The 13882-nt window shown below is 51.2% G+C and overlaps 1 protein-coding gene across 1 annotated transcript; it reads right to left on the reverse strand.

The window, feature by feature from the left end:
- Positions 1-647: 647 nt before the first annotated feature.
- Positions 648-1679, reverse strand: LOC128802598 (gastrula zinc finger protein XlCGF9.1-like). The gene has a single exon (XM_053969160.1). The coding sequence runs from the start codon at positions 1482-1484 to the stop codon at positions 828-830; it is 657 nt and encodes a 218-aa protein (XP_053825135.1). The 5' UTR covers positions 1485-1679; the 3' UTR covers positions 648-827.
- Positions 1680-13882: the final 12203 nt, after the last annotated feature.

Below are 13882 nucleotides of genomic sequence, written 5' to 3' on the forward strand. Positions count from 1 at the left end.
ATGCCAGCCTGGGCCTGGCAGTGGTGTCCAAACACTGCTGGAGTGCAGAGAGCCCTGGAGCTGTGACCCTTCCCTGGGGAGCCTGGTCAATGTCCCAGCAGCCTCTGGGGAAAAACCTTTTCCTGAGATCCAACCTAAGCCTGCCCCGTCTCAGTTGCAGCCGCTTCCTCCACTCCTGTCCCTGGGCACCAGAGTGAAGAGGTTCCCACAGCTCCCAGCCAGGGACCCGCTCCCAAGGCTGCTGCCATGGCCACCAGGGCTGGCACCAGCTGGGATGCTCAGTCTCCACCAGCCAGGGTTTAGGAATGGGATTCCCCAATTTCCTGCTCCTGCTAAAACCGCCCTGCTACTCGCTGCCCTCCCGCATCCCATGGAAAGCACAAAAGGCAAAGATCCCCGGCTGGGATAAGAACAATTTATTGGGAACAGCAACCACATAAGGAAGAAATAGGAACAGAAACAATATTGAACACAGAAGAGATAAGAAAACTACACCACCACCGACTGTCTCTTCCCAGCCACCTATTCCCTCCTACCTGGAAAGGACACCCTCCTCCTCAGGAGAGAGAGAGAGTCCCTTTCCTGCCCCTGGCAATGACCTGAGGTGGGAGTGAATGTTATGACAGCACCACGGCCAGACCCTCTTGTTCTTTGAGCCCACATCATGTCATTGCCAGAGGCAGGAAAAGAGACAGGTTTCTTCCCAGCATGGATCACAGGGAACATGGGTCACCAGGGCTCTTCCCAACGTTGGTCCTCCAATGGGGGATGAAGCTGGAGCAGTGCACAAAGCTCTTCCTGCAGTCAGGGCATTTGCAGGCCTTCCCTTACCGGTGCCTCCGTTGGTGTTCAGTCAAGTGAGAGTTCCTGGAGAAGCTCTTCCCACACTGGGGACACTCATAGGGCTTCTCCCCGGTGTGGATGCGGCGGTGGCTGATGAGGTGGGAGTTTTGCTTGAAGCCCTTCCTGCAGTCGGGGCAGCGGAAGGGCCTCTCCTTGGTGTGAATCCGCTGGTGCAGGATGAGATGGGAGCTGATCCGAAACCTCTTCTGACACTCAGGACACTTGTAGGGTCGTTCCCCAGTGTGAATCATCTGGTGGCGGATCAGCTCAGAGCTGCAGCTGAAGCCCTTCCCACATTCCCCACACTTGGAGGGCCATTCCCCAGTGTGGATCATCTGGTGGCGGATCAGGTTGGAGCTCCGGCTGAAGCTCTTCCCACACTCCAAGCACTTGTAGGGCTTCTCCCTGTCATGAAACTGCTCATTCACCACCAGCTTCGAGCTCTGGCTGAAGCTCTGTCCACCTTCCTGGCACAGACTGGGTCTTTTCTCTTCAGAGCACTCTGGGCTGGGTTTGGAGCCCCTCTTCCTGCGGGATCTCTGGGGCTTTTCCTCCCCATTGGATTCCAGCACTGTGGAACCACTCAAAACGGCCTCTTCCATGAGGCTCTGCTGCGGGGATTTGTCCTCCCTGGTCTCCATCTTCAGCTCCTTGTCTGGGGGAGGAAGAACAAGGACAGGATGGGATTTGCCTCCATGCCAGAGGGAAGGGGAAGGAGATGCCCCCAGTGCATCCCCGGGTGGTCGGCGCTGGCAGTGGGGTTGTCCTGCAGCCGGGGGCAATGCTGGGCTGGGAGATGGAGCAGGAGAGGGGGGGAAAGGGGCAGTGACTTCCTCCTCACCTGCCTGGGTGTCCTGGGGCATTGTCACGGTCTGAAATAACAGGTGTCTGCTAAGGAAGACAGGATCCTCTCTTGAAATAGAAAATGGAAACCCCTTCCCTGCAAATAATGATGATTTTGAAATTAAGGGTTTCTCAGGGAAAAATATGGGCATAGGAATAACAGTTCTTTCCTAGAAAAACACAAATGCGATAGCACAAAATAAAAACCACTGACTGAGTCAGAATAGGAGTTGGCACCCTGTGGGGCAGGATGCTGGCAGCAGTCCCAGGAAATGGGGGCTGCAGTCCTCCTGCAGTATGACAGGTGTGGTTGTGCTGAAGCAATGATCCTGTAGAAGGCTGAAGTTTTCCTTTGAGGGTCCAGTGGTGGTGTTGTTGGGAATCTTCCTCTGGGAATCCAGTGGAGAAGAAAAGCTGCTCCACTGAGAATGCAGTGGGAAAAGATGCCGATGGTGTTCAAAGTCCGAGATTATAAACAGGCAGGAATGCTTGGCCCCTCCCCCTGGGCGGAGCATCTCACAATGGGATGATGTCATTTTTCTCAGTCCTGCAGGGACATTCAATGGCCCATTAAGAGAAGATATTTCCTGCAGGAAAGATTGGTTCTGGAAGAGATAAAGAAAACTGGTCAATTAACAGAAGATAACTGTATCACTTCTAAGAGATGGGAATTGATTACACACGCCCAGCTACATCAGGTAATTTAGAGATATTGACCCTTGTTCTGCCACTGCAAGATTTGGGAGAAAATACCTTGGACCACTACTTTTCCATTTTCACCGACCTTGGAGAGGACCCAAAAATCTCCCAAGATGGGGTTTGGAGGCCTCATCACACAACCAGCAGGCAGAGGCTGCGGGCTCTGGGCTCAGTGGCATGGAGACTGAGGAGAGAACAGGAGTAGCCTGGGAGGGGCTGAAGGGTGGTTTCAGAGATGGTGGAGCTTTTCTTCCTAGAGGAGATAAGCATGAGAAGGAAATAATGGCACCAAGGGCAGCTGGAGAGGCCCAGACTGGAGAGCAGGAGAAAGGAATTTCTCTCCCAGGGCAGGGCTGTGGTGCAAGACGTCCCCCAGGAGGAGCCTGGAGCAGCCCAAAGCTTTGTGTGGCTTGGCAGCTCCTGTGCACAGCCCAGCAGGGATGGGCCACTGCCTGCAGCCAGCCCAGGCACAGCCCAGAGGCACAGAGAGCTTCAATCAGTCAGGGCTGGGAAGGTGCTGAGAAGTGCCTGGGGCACAATCAGTGCCAGCCCTTGACACAGGAACCTCTGCCTGCAGGACAATGCAGCTGCAGCTCCTGGAGTGTTCTCCTAAGGCTGGAACATCCCAATGCCCACAGACTCTGTGAGTCCATTCTCTGAGGCCAGGGGTGCCCAGGGCTGTCCTGCAGAGCAGGGTCCTGCAGCCCAGGGCGCTGTGCTGGGCCAGGGCCTCTGCTGCCTGCCAGGGACAGCTCTCAGCCAGCCCTGGGTGCTTCTCACAGCACTGGGGGACAAGATCTGGCTGCAAGGAGACAGCTGGTAAGGCTTGGAAGTGTTCTCCTTGTGTGCTGAGGATGCTGCATTGTTCAGGACTGCTCCCAGCACGGCATTGAACTGCAGAACATTTCCAAGTAGATTCTACTGTCGTGGTTTGACATGGAAGTGAATTTTTTTTTTCGGGATGTTGGGTCAAAGCAATCAGTGATCATGTTTGGATATTGGCACCTGGAGTGACCACTGAACATATGGACACGCCTCTGAGAACAGAGGGTTCTCAGGGGGTTTTAACAGGGGGTTAAAAGCAAGAACTCCCAGGGGAACTCTCTCTTTGTTTCCAGTCATCAGAGAGTGCAGTGCAGACTCTCCCCTGCCCAGCCATGGCCTTGTCCAGGTCGACCGAGGGGGCTGAAGGTCTGGAACCGAGCCAGCTCCTGCGAACGGAAGGGTGGAGAGAAGCAGAGATGCCTTTGTCCCCCACCCCCAGAGGGAAAGAGACAGAGAGCCTGACGGCACCTGGAGATTTGCCGGCAGAGGAGATGCAGAAAGGGGGGGGATGATGCCCATCGTGGGAGTCGAGAATGCGGGGCAGGGATTTCAGCCGTCCAGGGAGTCTGAACTTTTAACCCTTTCCAGGAAATGAGGGCTTTGTAAAATATTACTCCTCCTCGATTTGTAGTGGAAGAGAGACAGTCCAGGACCTGAGATGTTAGAAGAAGAAATATTTAGGTGGGAGGAGATGATGAAGTAGCTTTTGGCTGGACTTTTCTTGTTAGCCATAGACTGACCAAATTCTCCTGCAATAGAGACTGCATTTTAGGGGGATGCAGTGGTGACCCAAGGAGACCAGCTTCAGCAACCACCAGCGAAGGAATGGCAAGAACAGAGGAAAGCTGAGGAGGGAATGGTGATGCCCTCTGTCTTCAGGAAGAAGATGATTTCTGTTCCTGGACCCTTGGCCCCAGGGGAAAATGGGGGGGACTGTAGTCCCAAGATGAGAAGCTGAACTGTTGTATCTTTGGGTCTGTGGCAAAGCATCCTTACAGGAGCCCTATGAGCAGTCTGTCCATGCGTGATGGTGAGAGCCCTGTGACATGGAAAGGAGAGTGTCACACTGGCAGATTTACTCTGGGTGGTTGCCGTGTGTGATGTGGAAACACAGGAGGTGGCAACTGTGTTTCCTGTGGGGTCTATGGCACAGGAGAGGCTTCTCTCTCCCTTGATAGACTGAGTATTGATTATCTGAAGGGTGGTAATTTGAACAGGAATCCCGGGTGACGTTTCATGGTGGTTGTCTTGGAAATTGGGAGGAGGACGGGTGTTTTAGAGGGTCTTCATCCTGGATTTAGTGTGTGTATCTTCTGTAGTAGTAGTTTAATAAAGTTTTTTTTCCCCTTTGTTATTAAGTTTGGGCCTGCTCTGCTCTGTTCCTGATAACATCTCACAGCATTTATTTGGGAAGGTGTATTTTCATGGGGGCGCTGGCATTGCACCAGTGTCAAACCATGACAGAGCTTAAGAGAGCTCAAACTTAACAGGACTTGACTGAGACCTTAGACTTCAGCATTTAGCAAAAGAACAGCACGTAACAGTATTTAACCTTACTTATAACCTAGGACTTCCTGATTTGGCAATGGAATAACACTTAACAATATTTGACATAGATTATGACTTATTTGAAACTTAACAACTTAGGAAAAGAACAACTCTCAGCAGCATTTAACTTAGCTTACAGCTTGTGACTTAACCTTCCTTACAGGCCTGACTGACTCAGCTATCCAAGGCACTCAAGCCCCTCAGAGAGCAGCATTTCTGCCACATTTCCCCAGCACATGCACTGGTGTGTGCACACAGACACAAAGAGTCAGTGCAAGGCACCTGAGAGAAATTCCCCTGAGGGCAGGGAAATGCTCCCTGCCGAGGCTGTGGCATCTCCCCAGCGGGCAAAGGGTTGAGCCTGGAGGAGTGGGGGGATCGGCCCAGGCTCCGTCGTTGTTGGGGGATCCCCCGAGTGCAGCAAACGGGAGAGTTCCCGGATCAGAGATGCCCCAACCAGAGGGAGGTGGCTGGCCCAGGAGAGCTCCAAGGGGCTCCTTTTGGAGCGCAGTTTGTAGGGCCCCAAGAGAGGGGCTTCAGTCCCAGCAATGGTTCATCCTGGCTGCACTTGGCATCAACAGCTTTCTTTGGCAGTGTGAGAACAGGGATGTTGTGCCACTGAGGGAACAAAAACAGTTCCCAGGGCTGCTCCTAAAGAAACAAGGAGCTTGTAGGGCAGCAGCACTGCCTGGAGCAGACAGTGTTTGTGATGAGCTGCAGAGGAGCTGAGCCCAGGGGCTGTTGGCCAAGGCTGAGTCCCAAGGAGCATTTTCAGCTGGCAGGGTGGGCTGAGAAGGGGAGGGGGGAATGCACCAGCACAGGGTCCATGGAACCAAGGGACCATTGTGACACTGTGGGGCCTTGTGGGACCAAGGGACCGTTGTGACACTGTGGAGCCTCAGGGAATCATGGAGACCACTGTGACATTGCTGGAGCTCATGGAACCAAGGGGACTGTACTGACTCTGTGTGGCTCCATGGAATGTAAGGATCATGGTGACACTGTGAGGCCCCGTTGTGACACTGTGGGGCCACATGGAACTGTGGAGACCATTATGACACGTTGGGGCATCATGGAAGCAAGGGGCCATTGTGACACAAGGGTCACCTCTCATCTGTCCCCAAAACCCTGGAGATGGCTCTGTGCTTTCCTTCCCATGGAAAAGAGCTGTCCTTCTCGACCAGGTGCCCATGGCCACATTTGGCTTCCACCTCCAATAACCCCTATTGTGACAGACTGGAGGAGATTGTTGGCTTGAAACATTTTGTGTGGGGGGGAGGAAAGGGCAGGTCCAGCCTTGCCCTGCCCTGTCAACCCAGCACTGCCCTGCCCTGGTACCCCAATGCCCCCAGAGCCTCTATCCCAGCCCAGCAGTGTCTGCCAGTCCCTGGCACAGCACAGGCAATGCTCCACAGCCACCTCTGGAGCCCCCAGCCCAGCTCCTGAGTGACCAAATGACCCCAAGTCCCAGCTGGGGGAAGGGCCCAGGAAGACCAAGGGGTATTCAAGGCTGACCACAAGGCAAGCACACATCTTGACCCTACATCCTCTTGGAATTTCCATCTCAACAACGCTGGAATCCAGTAGCTGGTAGCTCTGTCTGTGCTTCTTCATACGTTATTTTTCTTTCTCTTTCTGTGTCTTCTTCTAATTCTCTCCTTTTGCAAATTTTGATTAACTAAAAATTGAACGGGCTTAGAGTTTGTGAAGTTGAATGGCACAAGTTAATGCACTGAGAAGTGTTTTTTTGTTGATTGAATGTCATATTAAATCTTCTGCCAAAGTTTCTCTGATTTTCTCAAGTGGCCACTAAAGGCTGTTTGGTTGTTTTGAGCTCCTGAGAATCTCTTGTTGGTATTTCTGCAGGACATCCAACTCAGAGGACACAAATGATTATAACTCCTTTCAAATGTTTTCTTGAGAAAATTGTTTGGGGGATGGCAGTCAGGGCTTGTCTGTCCTGCTTGGCACAGCCCAGGCAGGGCTTTCACAGCCACATTCCACACTCCATTTCCCAGCTGTTGGTGCCCTTGGTGCCTCTGAGTTCTGCTTGCCCAGCCCCAGGGACGCTCTCCTTGTCTGCCCATTCCCCCAGGCTCTCTGGGCAGGGATGGCCTCAGTGGGGGCTGCTGACCTCCTCAGCAACTTGGAGGCTGCTGCTGAATTTTCCTGCTCCAGAGCCTTGAAGTGTATTCAAACTGAATAGATCATATTTCAAAAGACAGTGAGAAAACATCTTTTAGGTCCTGTTTAGGTTTTTTTCCCTGTTAATACACGGCTATGTGGAATCTCCAATTGACACTGAATCCAAGTACCTCCTCCTGCAGTTGGAATAGATATGAAAATCAAGACCCTTCATGGCTGATCATCAATCTGACTCTGTCCCTACTCTCACCCCAGCAATTCCCCCATCCAAGCCCTGCCACTCAGAGCAGCCTTGTGCAAATCTGAGCTCCCTGCAGCCCAGGCTGCACCTGCTGGTTTCAGCTCCTTGGCTCCAACTCCCACCTGCTTTCCTTGGAGAAGGAGCAGCCCGAGACACAGAGGGATGTTCATTTCCTGTCAGCCAACAAAGCCAAGGGAAGGCACAGCTCCACCAAATGCAAAAGTCCTTCTTCTGCCTGGCTCTGCCCTGCCCCTGATCCCCACAGCCTGTCCTGTTTCCTTCATCCCTCCAGTGCCAGGGACTTTGTGGGACAAGGGAGCTCTGCTCTGGCTGTGGAGGGAGGTCCAAGTGCAGCCACTGGAGTGGCAACCACAACTCATCAGGTTTGTGTCCTTTGAGGGCCCAGGAACTGCTGAGACTCAGAGGCACAGAAAGCTTTCTCTTCATGGCCAACAGCAAAAATGTGAACATGATAAATTTTAATAAACATCAAAACCTTTCTCTCAGCTCCTTGTGACATTCCAGCAGCATCTGACATGTCCCTCGTCTACAAGGCATTGCCATATAGGAAGGATTTTATTCAAAGGCATAAAAAGAGGTAATATAAAAGATAAAACTACAACTAAGATGCTGAGTAAGGAGTTATTTAAACTTCTGAAAAACTGGGAAACTCCCTGATGCTCAAAGCATGAAGCCAGTCAAGGGAGACGCATTGGAATGAGCAGAGACCAGCTGCAGGAGGAAATCTGGGAGCAAGGGAAGGTCATAGATGCAGCTGCTGTAAATGAAGAGATGTCCTTAGACATGGCCATTTAACCAGGAGAGCTGGTAACACCTGAAGGAAGAGGGTCATGAAATATCAGACTGAATGTTGGTGGCATCGGTAGAGGGGAAGATCAGTATTTCTTCTCCTGCCATCAGCAGAATAAAACAGTAGAGCTAGGAAATTCCTGTTCCTGGTGGGAAAACATTACCATTTCTTCAAAGCACTCAAATGAGCCAGATAATAAAGATTTGCTTATATCTTATGAGACGAACAGATATTAAAACCTGTGCCCCTTTCCATCAGTTGTGTGCCCATGAACAGGCAGTTCTCCTTTAGGGCCCCAGTACCCTGAGGTGCTGAGCTGGGATTGGCTCTCTCAGAGAGGAGCTGAGGGAGAGCAGAGCACCTTGTAAGCTGAGGCATCTGCTGGAGTTCCATGCCCTGCCCATCCCACAGCAGCCGTGCATTTCCCTCCTCCAGCCTTGGTCTCCAGCACAGCCATGGAGACTCTTTGGGCTCTTGACTGTTCCTGCAGCCAGCAAGGGCAGCTGAGCTCTGCCTTTGGCACAGTCAGCCCTGGCCAGCGCAGGCCATGCTCAGCAATTCCTTGTCTGTGCCCGGCCTTGCTGCCAGCCCCAGCAGCAGCTGCGTGGCCCCTTTGTGGCCCTGTGCTGGCCCAGCCATGGTGCCACAGCCCCTGTGCAGGCCCAGCCCAGGACAGGAGCATTGCGACTGGGAACGGCCCCTGTGCCGTGGTGCCCATGGCAGCCTTGGGGCTCTGTGCCCCATGGCCTCTCTGCTGGGCAGCCTCTGCCAGCTCCTGCCCAGCCCGTGGCACCTGTGGGGCTGCACAGACAGCCCTGTCCCAGGTTCTGCCGGCCTCTGGGCCAGCAGAGAGACCGGCCAGGGCTGGCCATGGCTGGGAACAGGCCCTGAGCCCCGCAGGAAGATGGAGCTTGGCCACAGCCAAACTCAGCCCAGGCCAAAGCTGGGCTCAGCAGCCAAGGCTGCCAAGGGCTGGGGACAGAGGCTGGCGCTGACAAATGTCCTGGAGCCCCTCCCTGCTCTGTCCATGCCACCAAGGGCACAGAGCAGCCTCATCTCTCAGGCATTGCCTGGTTTCCATGCCTTGCACAGGCGCTGGCCCTGCCCCACAAGGCCTGGGCTGAGTCCTGCCCCTGCACGCTCAGCCAGGCTGAGATGGTCACTGATGGTTTCTCTGTCAGCCTCTCCCAGCCCAGCCCAGCTCCCTGCAAGCTCTGCCAGCTGCCCTGAGCTCTGTGCAGCACCAAGGGCCTCTCCCCAGCACAGCCCAGCCGCCTCTGGCCCCACAGCTCTGCTCAGGCCAGGCTGCTCTGGCCACTGGCCCCACGGCCTCAGCCCCTGGCAAGGGCACAGCAGCAGCTGCAGCTCAGCCAGGACTCAGGCCCAGCCATGGGGGAAGGGGCTTGCCCAAGGCACAAGGAGGCTCCCTGGCTGCCCTGCTCCCCTCGGGCTCAGGTGCTGAGAGCTCTGCAGCCCCTGCTGCCATCCCATCTGCCCAGGCCAGCACAAGAGCCCCGGCCTTGGGGCCCTCCAGAGCTGCTCCTGCTCCAGGCCCAGGGCCCATCCCAGAGCTGGGGCAGCCACAAAGCTCTGCCCATTTCTGCTCATTGCTGCTCTGATGAGGATGCATCCTCAGACATATGGAGGTTGCTGATGGATTTTACTACTCCACAGGCCTCTTCTTTTTTGAGCTCTTCAGTTCAGGAATTCAGGGAGAAAAGCTCATAAACATTTGTTCAAAACACCCAAACAAGAGAAGCCCATGGGAATAATTCAAGTCTTCTGTTCCTCTGTGGTTATTAGACAGATTTCAGAAGTCTATTCAGTGTGGATCTAATATATTGAAAACAATGAAGAGAGAATTGTTTTGTCCTGTTAAGTTTTCTTTTCCTGTTTAGAGATTGAGATCAGCAATGTCCAGTTTGATAGAAATGGGCCAGGAGACCAGCTCCTTTTTAAAGCCTTTATGAATTGATCAGCTCTGGGTGGGAGCCCGAGGGGTCGCGCTCACCGCCGCTGCTCCCTTTGGCGACGCAGAGGAGGAGGTGATCAGTTTTGCCTCACAGCAGAACTGGGACTCCTGTCCTCATGGGCGTGCCTAGGAAGACGGCTTCTGGCTCGTCGGCTAGGGTTCCTCATTCCACTCCGGTTACTCTAGGTGGTGGTGACCTCCAAAACCCTGTTGGATGGAATAGGGGGGCTTTCCCCCAGCAAGTCCAGTCACTTAATTTTCTGAATTTTTAGGTTGGCTCGTTGTTTCTAGGGTCTTTTGTTGGATTTTCTTCTGCTTTGCTTAATTTGCATATTACTGGGACTGTTTCCGGCCGCCATTTTGGGAGCAGCAGAGGCAATACCTGAGGGACTCAATAAGGGCACAGGTAAAGGGAGTACAACCAGGGGTATGTAAGGGGTCTAACAGTGTATAAAACTGTAAAATAGTTGATGATTGTTAAGCATGTACTGTTAGTTTGGTTATTATAGTGTCAATGGGGTTAAAAGGGGAGTTATACGGAATACAGTACTCAACTTATCGTATTACACCTAAAGTGCATCCCCCCAAGCAAAAAGGAGCCAGGCTGGAGAGAACTGTAAGGGCCAATCAGTGCTTTAACTGAATGAAGGATCCCAACAGAAACCAAGGCAAAGGAACAAAAAACAGTATAAAAAGGGGGGGCATCCGAGTCGGTGAGACTGTGCCGCTCCACCTGGACCATCGGGAACATCCCTGCTCAAGAAAGGAAGATCAAGCTCCAGCTCTGCAGCATCCTTGCTCAGGAACGCTCCTGCTCTACCCGTGGGCCCCCTAAGCTTTAGGCCTTATCATAAATGCTGAAATCACTTTAGAACCGGGAGTGTGTTCCCGTTTTTGACAGTATGTCAGTTAGACACCAAAAGGGAAAACCTGCATCAGCAGCAGCTGAAAACAAAGCTAGAATCTAAGCTGACACATTTCAGATTTTAATTTCTGGGTTTTAAAAGTAATTTGGCTCAATCCAGAACTCCATAAAGCCGTTTAGTCTCCTCTTGAAAAAAAGAAATATTCTCATTAGAACACATTTTCCAGTGATGCAGCTGCTGTTAGACAACAAGGGGAAACATATAGGCAGGCAGATTCCTTGCTCCTCTCTTTCTCACCTCAATAAATTTGCCACCGTTAGGATAAACCATGAGAACACAAAATTCTCTTCCAATTACATACATAAAAAGAGTTTTTAATTCATTCTTCCCAAGTTAATTTGTAAGGCTTTCATAAAAGATTGGAATGATGGTCTTTTCTCTTCCAGATGGACAATGTTTTATTAGACCAATTCAAGACAAGGCTTCACTTTCAGCTCGTAACACGTGAGAATGTCACGTGAAAACCAAGAAGCAGATTCTGGCCAGAGCACTGGTTTGAACCTGCTTGGGGCTGGAGTCACCTGACCGAGTTCTTTTGGCGTGTATTTTGAGTGTCTTGCATTTAAACCATGCAAGAGCAAATCAAAGGCAGGCATCATAGAAATAGCCACTAAATAGATAAAGGTAAAAGACTGAATTATAAAACTGAGCTTTTCTAAGCGGAAAATCTTTTTGCTGAGCTTGAGACTGCACTGTGTGACTGACGTGAGGCTTTGCTCACAGATTATGCATGAACAATCCAGAACCTCCTGACTTCTCCATCAATTTGTATCTTGTGTATTTTATCCTTGCCCACTCTAGAAAAGCTAGAAAATTAAGGAAAACATGCACAGTGATTAAGAAAACACAGTGCAATTTAGGAACCATTCAAGAAAATCATGGTTAAATTGCCTAAATGTTGTATCCAGAGATGACCCAAACAATTGCTGCTGAAGAACTTACATACCATTAACTTTATTACCAATTTTCAAAGGCAGGTGGAGTTGCTCTTCCTGCTCGAAGAATTGAACAGGACTCTTGCTATTAGCAATTAAATTATTATTTGATTCCAGCTTAATATGATTTCAGAGACTCATTATAGCTCTAAAACTGTAGAACACTGTGTGCTTTGTGGATGAAAAGACCAGAGGACCGTGAACAATTCTAGGGATTTATGTCTATCATATTGATTGGTCAGGGCACTATGTGAGCTCCTGTGAAATCCTTTGACAAAACATTATAGTTTATCATACTTAACTTGAAAGGATTCCCTGTCTTTGCCAGGTGTCAGTTTCAGAGAAGCACAGAACCAGTTAGCTTGTAAGCGATCTCTGAGATCACTGCGCCAAGCTTTGCACCAAACACCACCGTGTCAACCAGACCAGAGCACTGAGTGCCACATCCAGCTGGTCCTTGAACACCCTCAGAGACGGCGGCTCCACCACCTGCCAGGGCAGTGCCTTCCAACATTTAAAAATCCTTTCTGTGAAGAAATTCCTCGCCCCCATCTTGCTACAACCTCCTGCCAGGCTGGTGTAGAGAGTGACAACGTTCCCTATTGCCCTGATTTTTTAAAAGTGTTAAGTTTTCCTGTATAGTTCTTTTGAAAGCTTTGGAGTTCTTTTAGAAGTTTTCTATGCTTTCTGATGTTTACATATTTATAATGGAGTTCTCACGCACTCTTGATGGAAATAATGATTATTTTGCATTCTTCTTTGTGGAAGGAGAGACTTGATGGACTGTTAGTTTGACCAGTGTGGTTGGAGAAGTAGCAATTTCATCCACTGTCACTTTTAGAATTCTATATATTGCAAAGTCAGAAATAAAATTAGCTCATTTTCTCTTTTGAACTTACCAAGCTTCTGTGGACTCATTTCATGTCCAGTAGCGACAGTTCCCCCTGGGCCTCCTTTGCTCAAGACTGAGCCCTCCCCAGCTCCCTTTGTCCTCTCAGCCATTTCTCATCAGATTTACTCTCTAGACCTTTAATCAACTTCCTTTCTCTTCTCTGGACTTGCTCCAGCGCCTCAAAGTCCTCCTTTGGATGTCGCCAAGCTGGGTCAGAGGGCGGAGCTGCTGGAGGACAGGAAGGCTGCAGAGGGCCCTGGACAGGCTGGATCCATGGGCTGACACCACTGGCATGAGGCTAAACAGGACCAAGAGCCGGGTCGTGCACTTTGGCCGCACTAATCGGCTGGGAAGCTGATTGACAAGGGCTGAACCTGAGCCCAGGTGTGCCCAGGTGGGCAAGAAGGCCAATAGCACCGGGCCGGTCTCAGCAATAGTGTAGCCATCAGGACCAGGGCAGTGATTGTCCTTCTGTGCTGGGCACGGGTGAGGCCACGCCTCGAGGGCTGTGTCCCTCTCTGAGCCCCTCAATAATAATTAAAGTTTCTCTAGCTTTATTCATTATTTGCCTCCTTTCCCTGCCCGGCTGTGACTGGAACTACACCAAAGGGAAAGTGCCTGCAGCCGAGGGAAGGCTGTGGTTGGGTATCTGCTTCTGTTTGTCGTTGCTGTTGTTTGTTTGCCTTGTTGTACACACTGGTAAAGAACTGCTACTCCTTTTCCCATATCTTTGCCTGAAAGCCCCTTAATTTCAAAGTTACAGTAATTTGGAGGGAAGGGGGCCACATTCTCCATTCCAGAGAGCTCCGGCAGACACCTGTCTTTCAAACCAAGACAAGCTGACAATTAACAATTTATTAACAGTTGTTTATTAACACTTAACTGACAGTTATCTATTACTTATCAATCTAATCAACAAGTAGTTAATTAACTTAGCTAACTAAAAGGTAGGACAGAGGTGTTCACTGGAACTTGGGAGGGTAGCTGCAGAGGTCTCTGGTGAAGGGTGGGAGACCAGCAGCAGCAGCAGGCACTGACGGATGCTGGAGCTGACACAAACGCTGTCACTCAGGTGCTGCTCTCCAGAGCACCTCCTTCTCGGGTCCCTGGCCTTCCTCTGTCTGCTCTAATGGTTCACCCAGACTCTTCTGCTCCCAGGCTCTGCCTTTCACCATCACCCACGCCATCTTCTGATCTGGCTT

The sequence above is a fragment of the Vidua macroura genome, unplaced genomic scaffold (genome assembly GCF_024509145.1).
Source record: "Vidua macroura isolate BioBank_ID:100142 unplaced genomic scaffold, ASM2450914v1 whyUn_scaffold_126, whole genome shotgun sequence".
Classification (NCBI taxonomy): domain Eukaryota; kingdom Metazoa; phylum Chordata; class Aves; order Passeriformes; family Viduidae; genus Vidua; species Vidua macroura.

Excerpts from the sequence above, each read along its gene's own strand:
- LOC128802598 (XM_053969160.1), bottom strand. The coding sequence starts at position 1,484 with ATGGAGACCAGGGAGGACAAATCCCCGCAGCAGAGCCTCATGGAAGAG.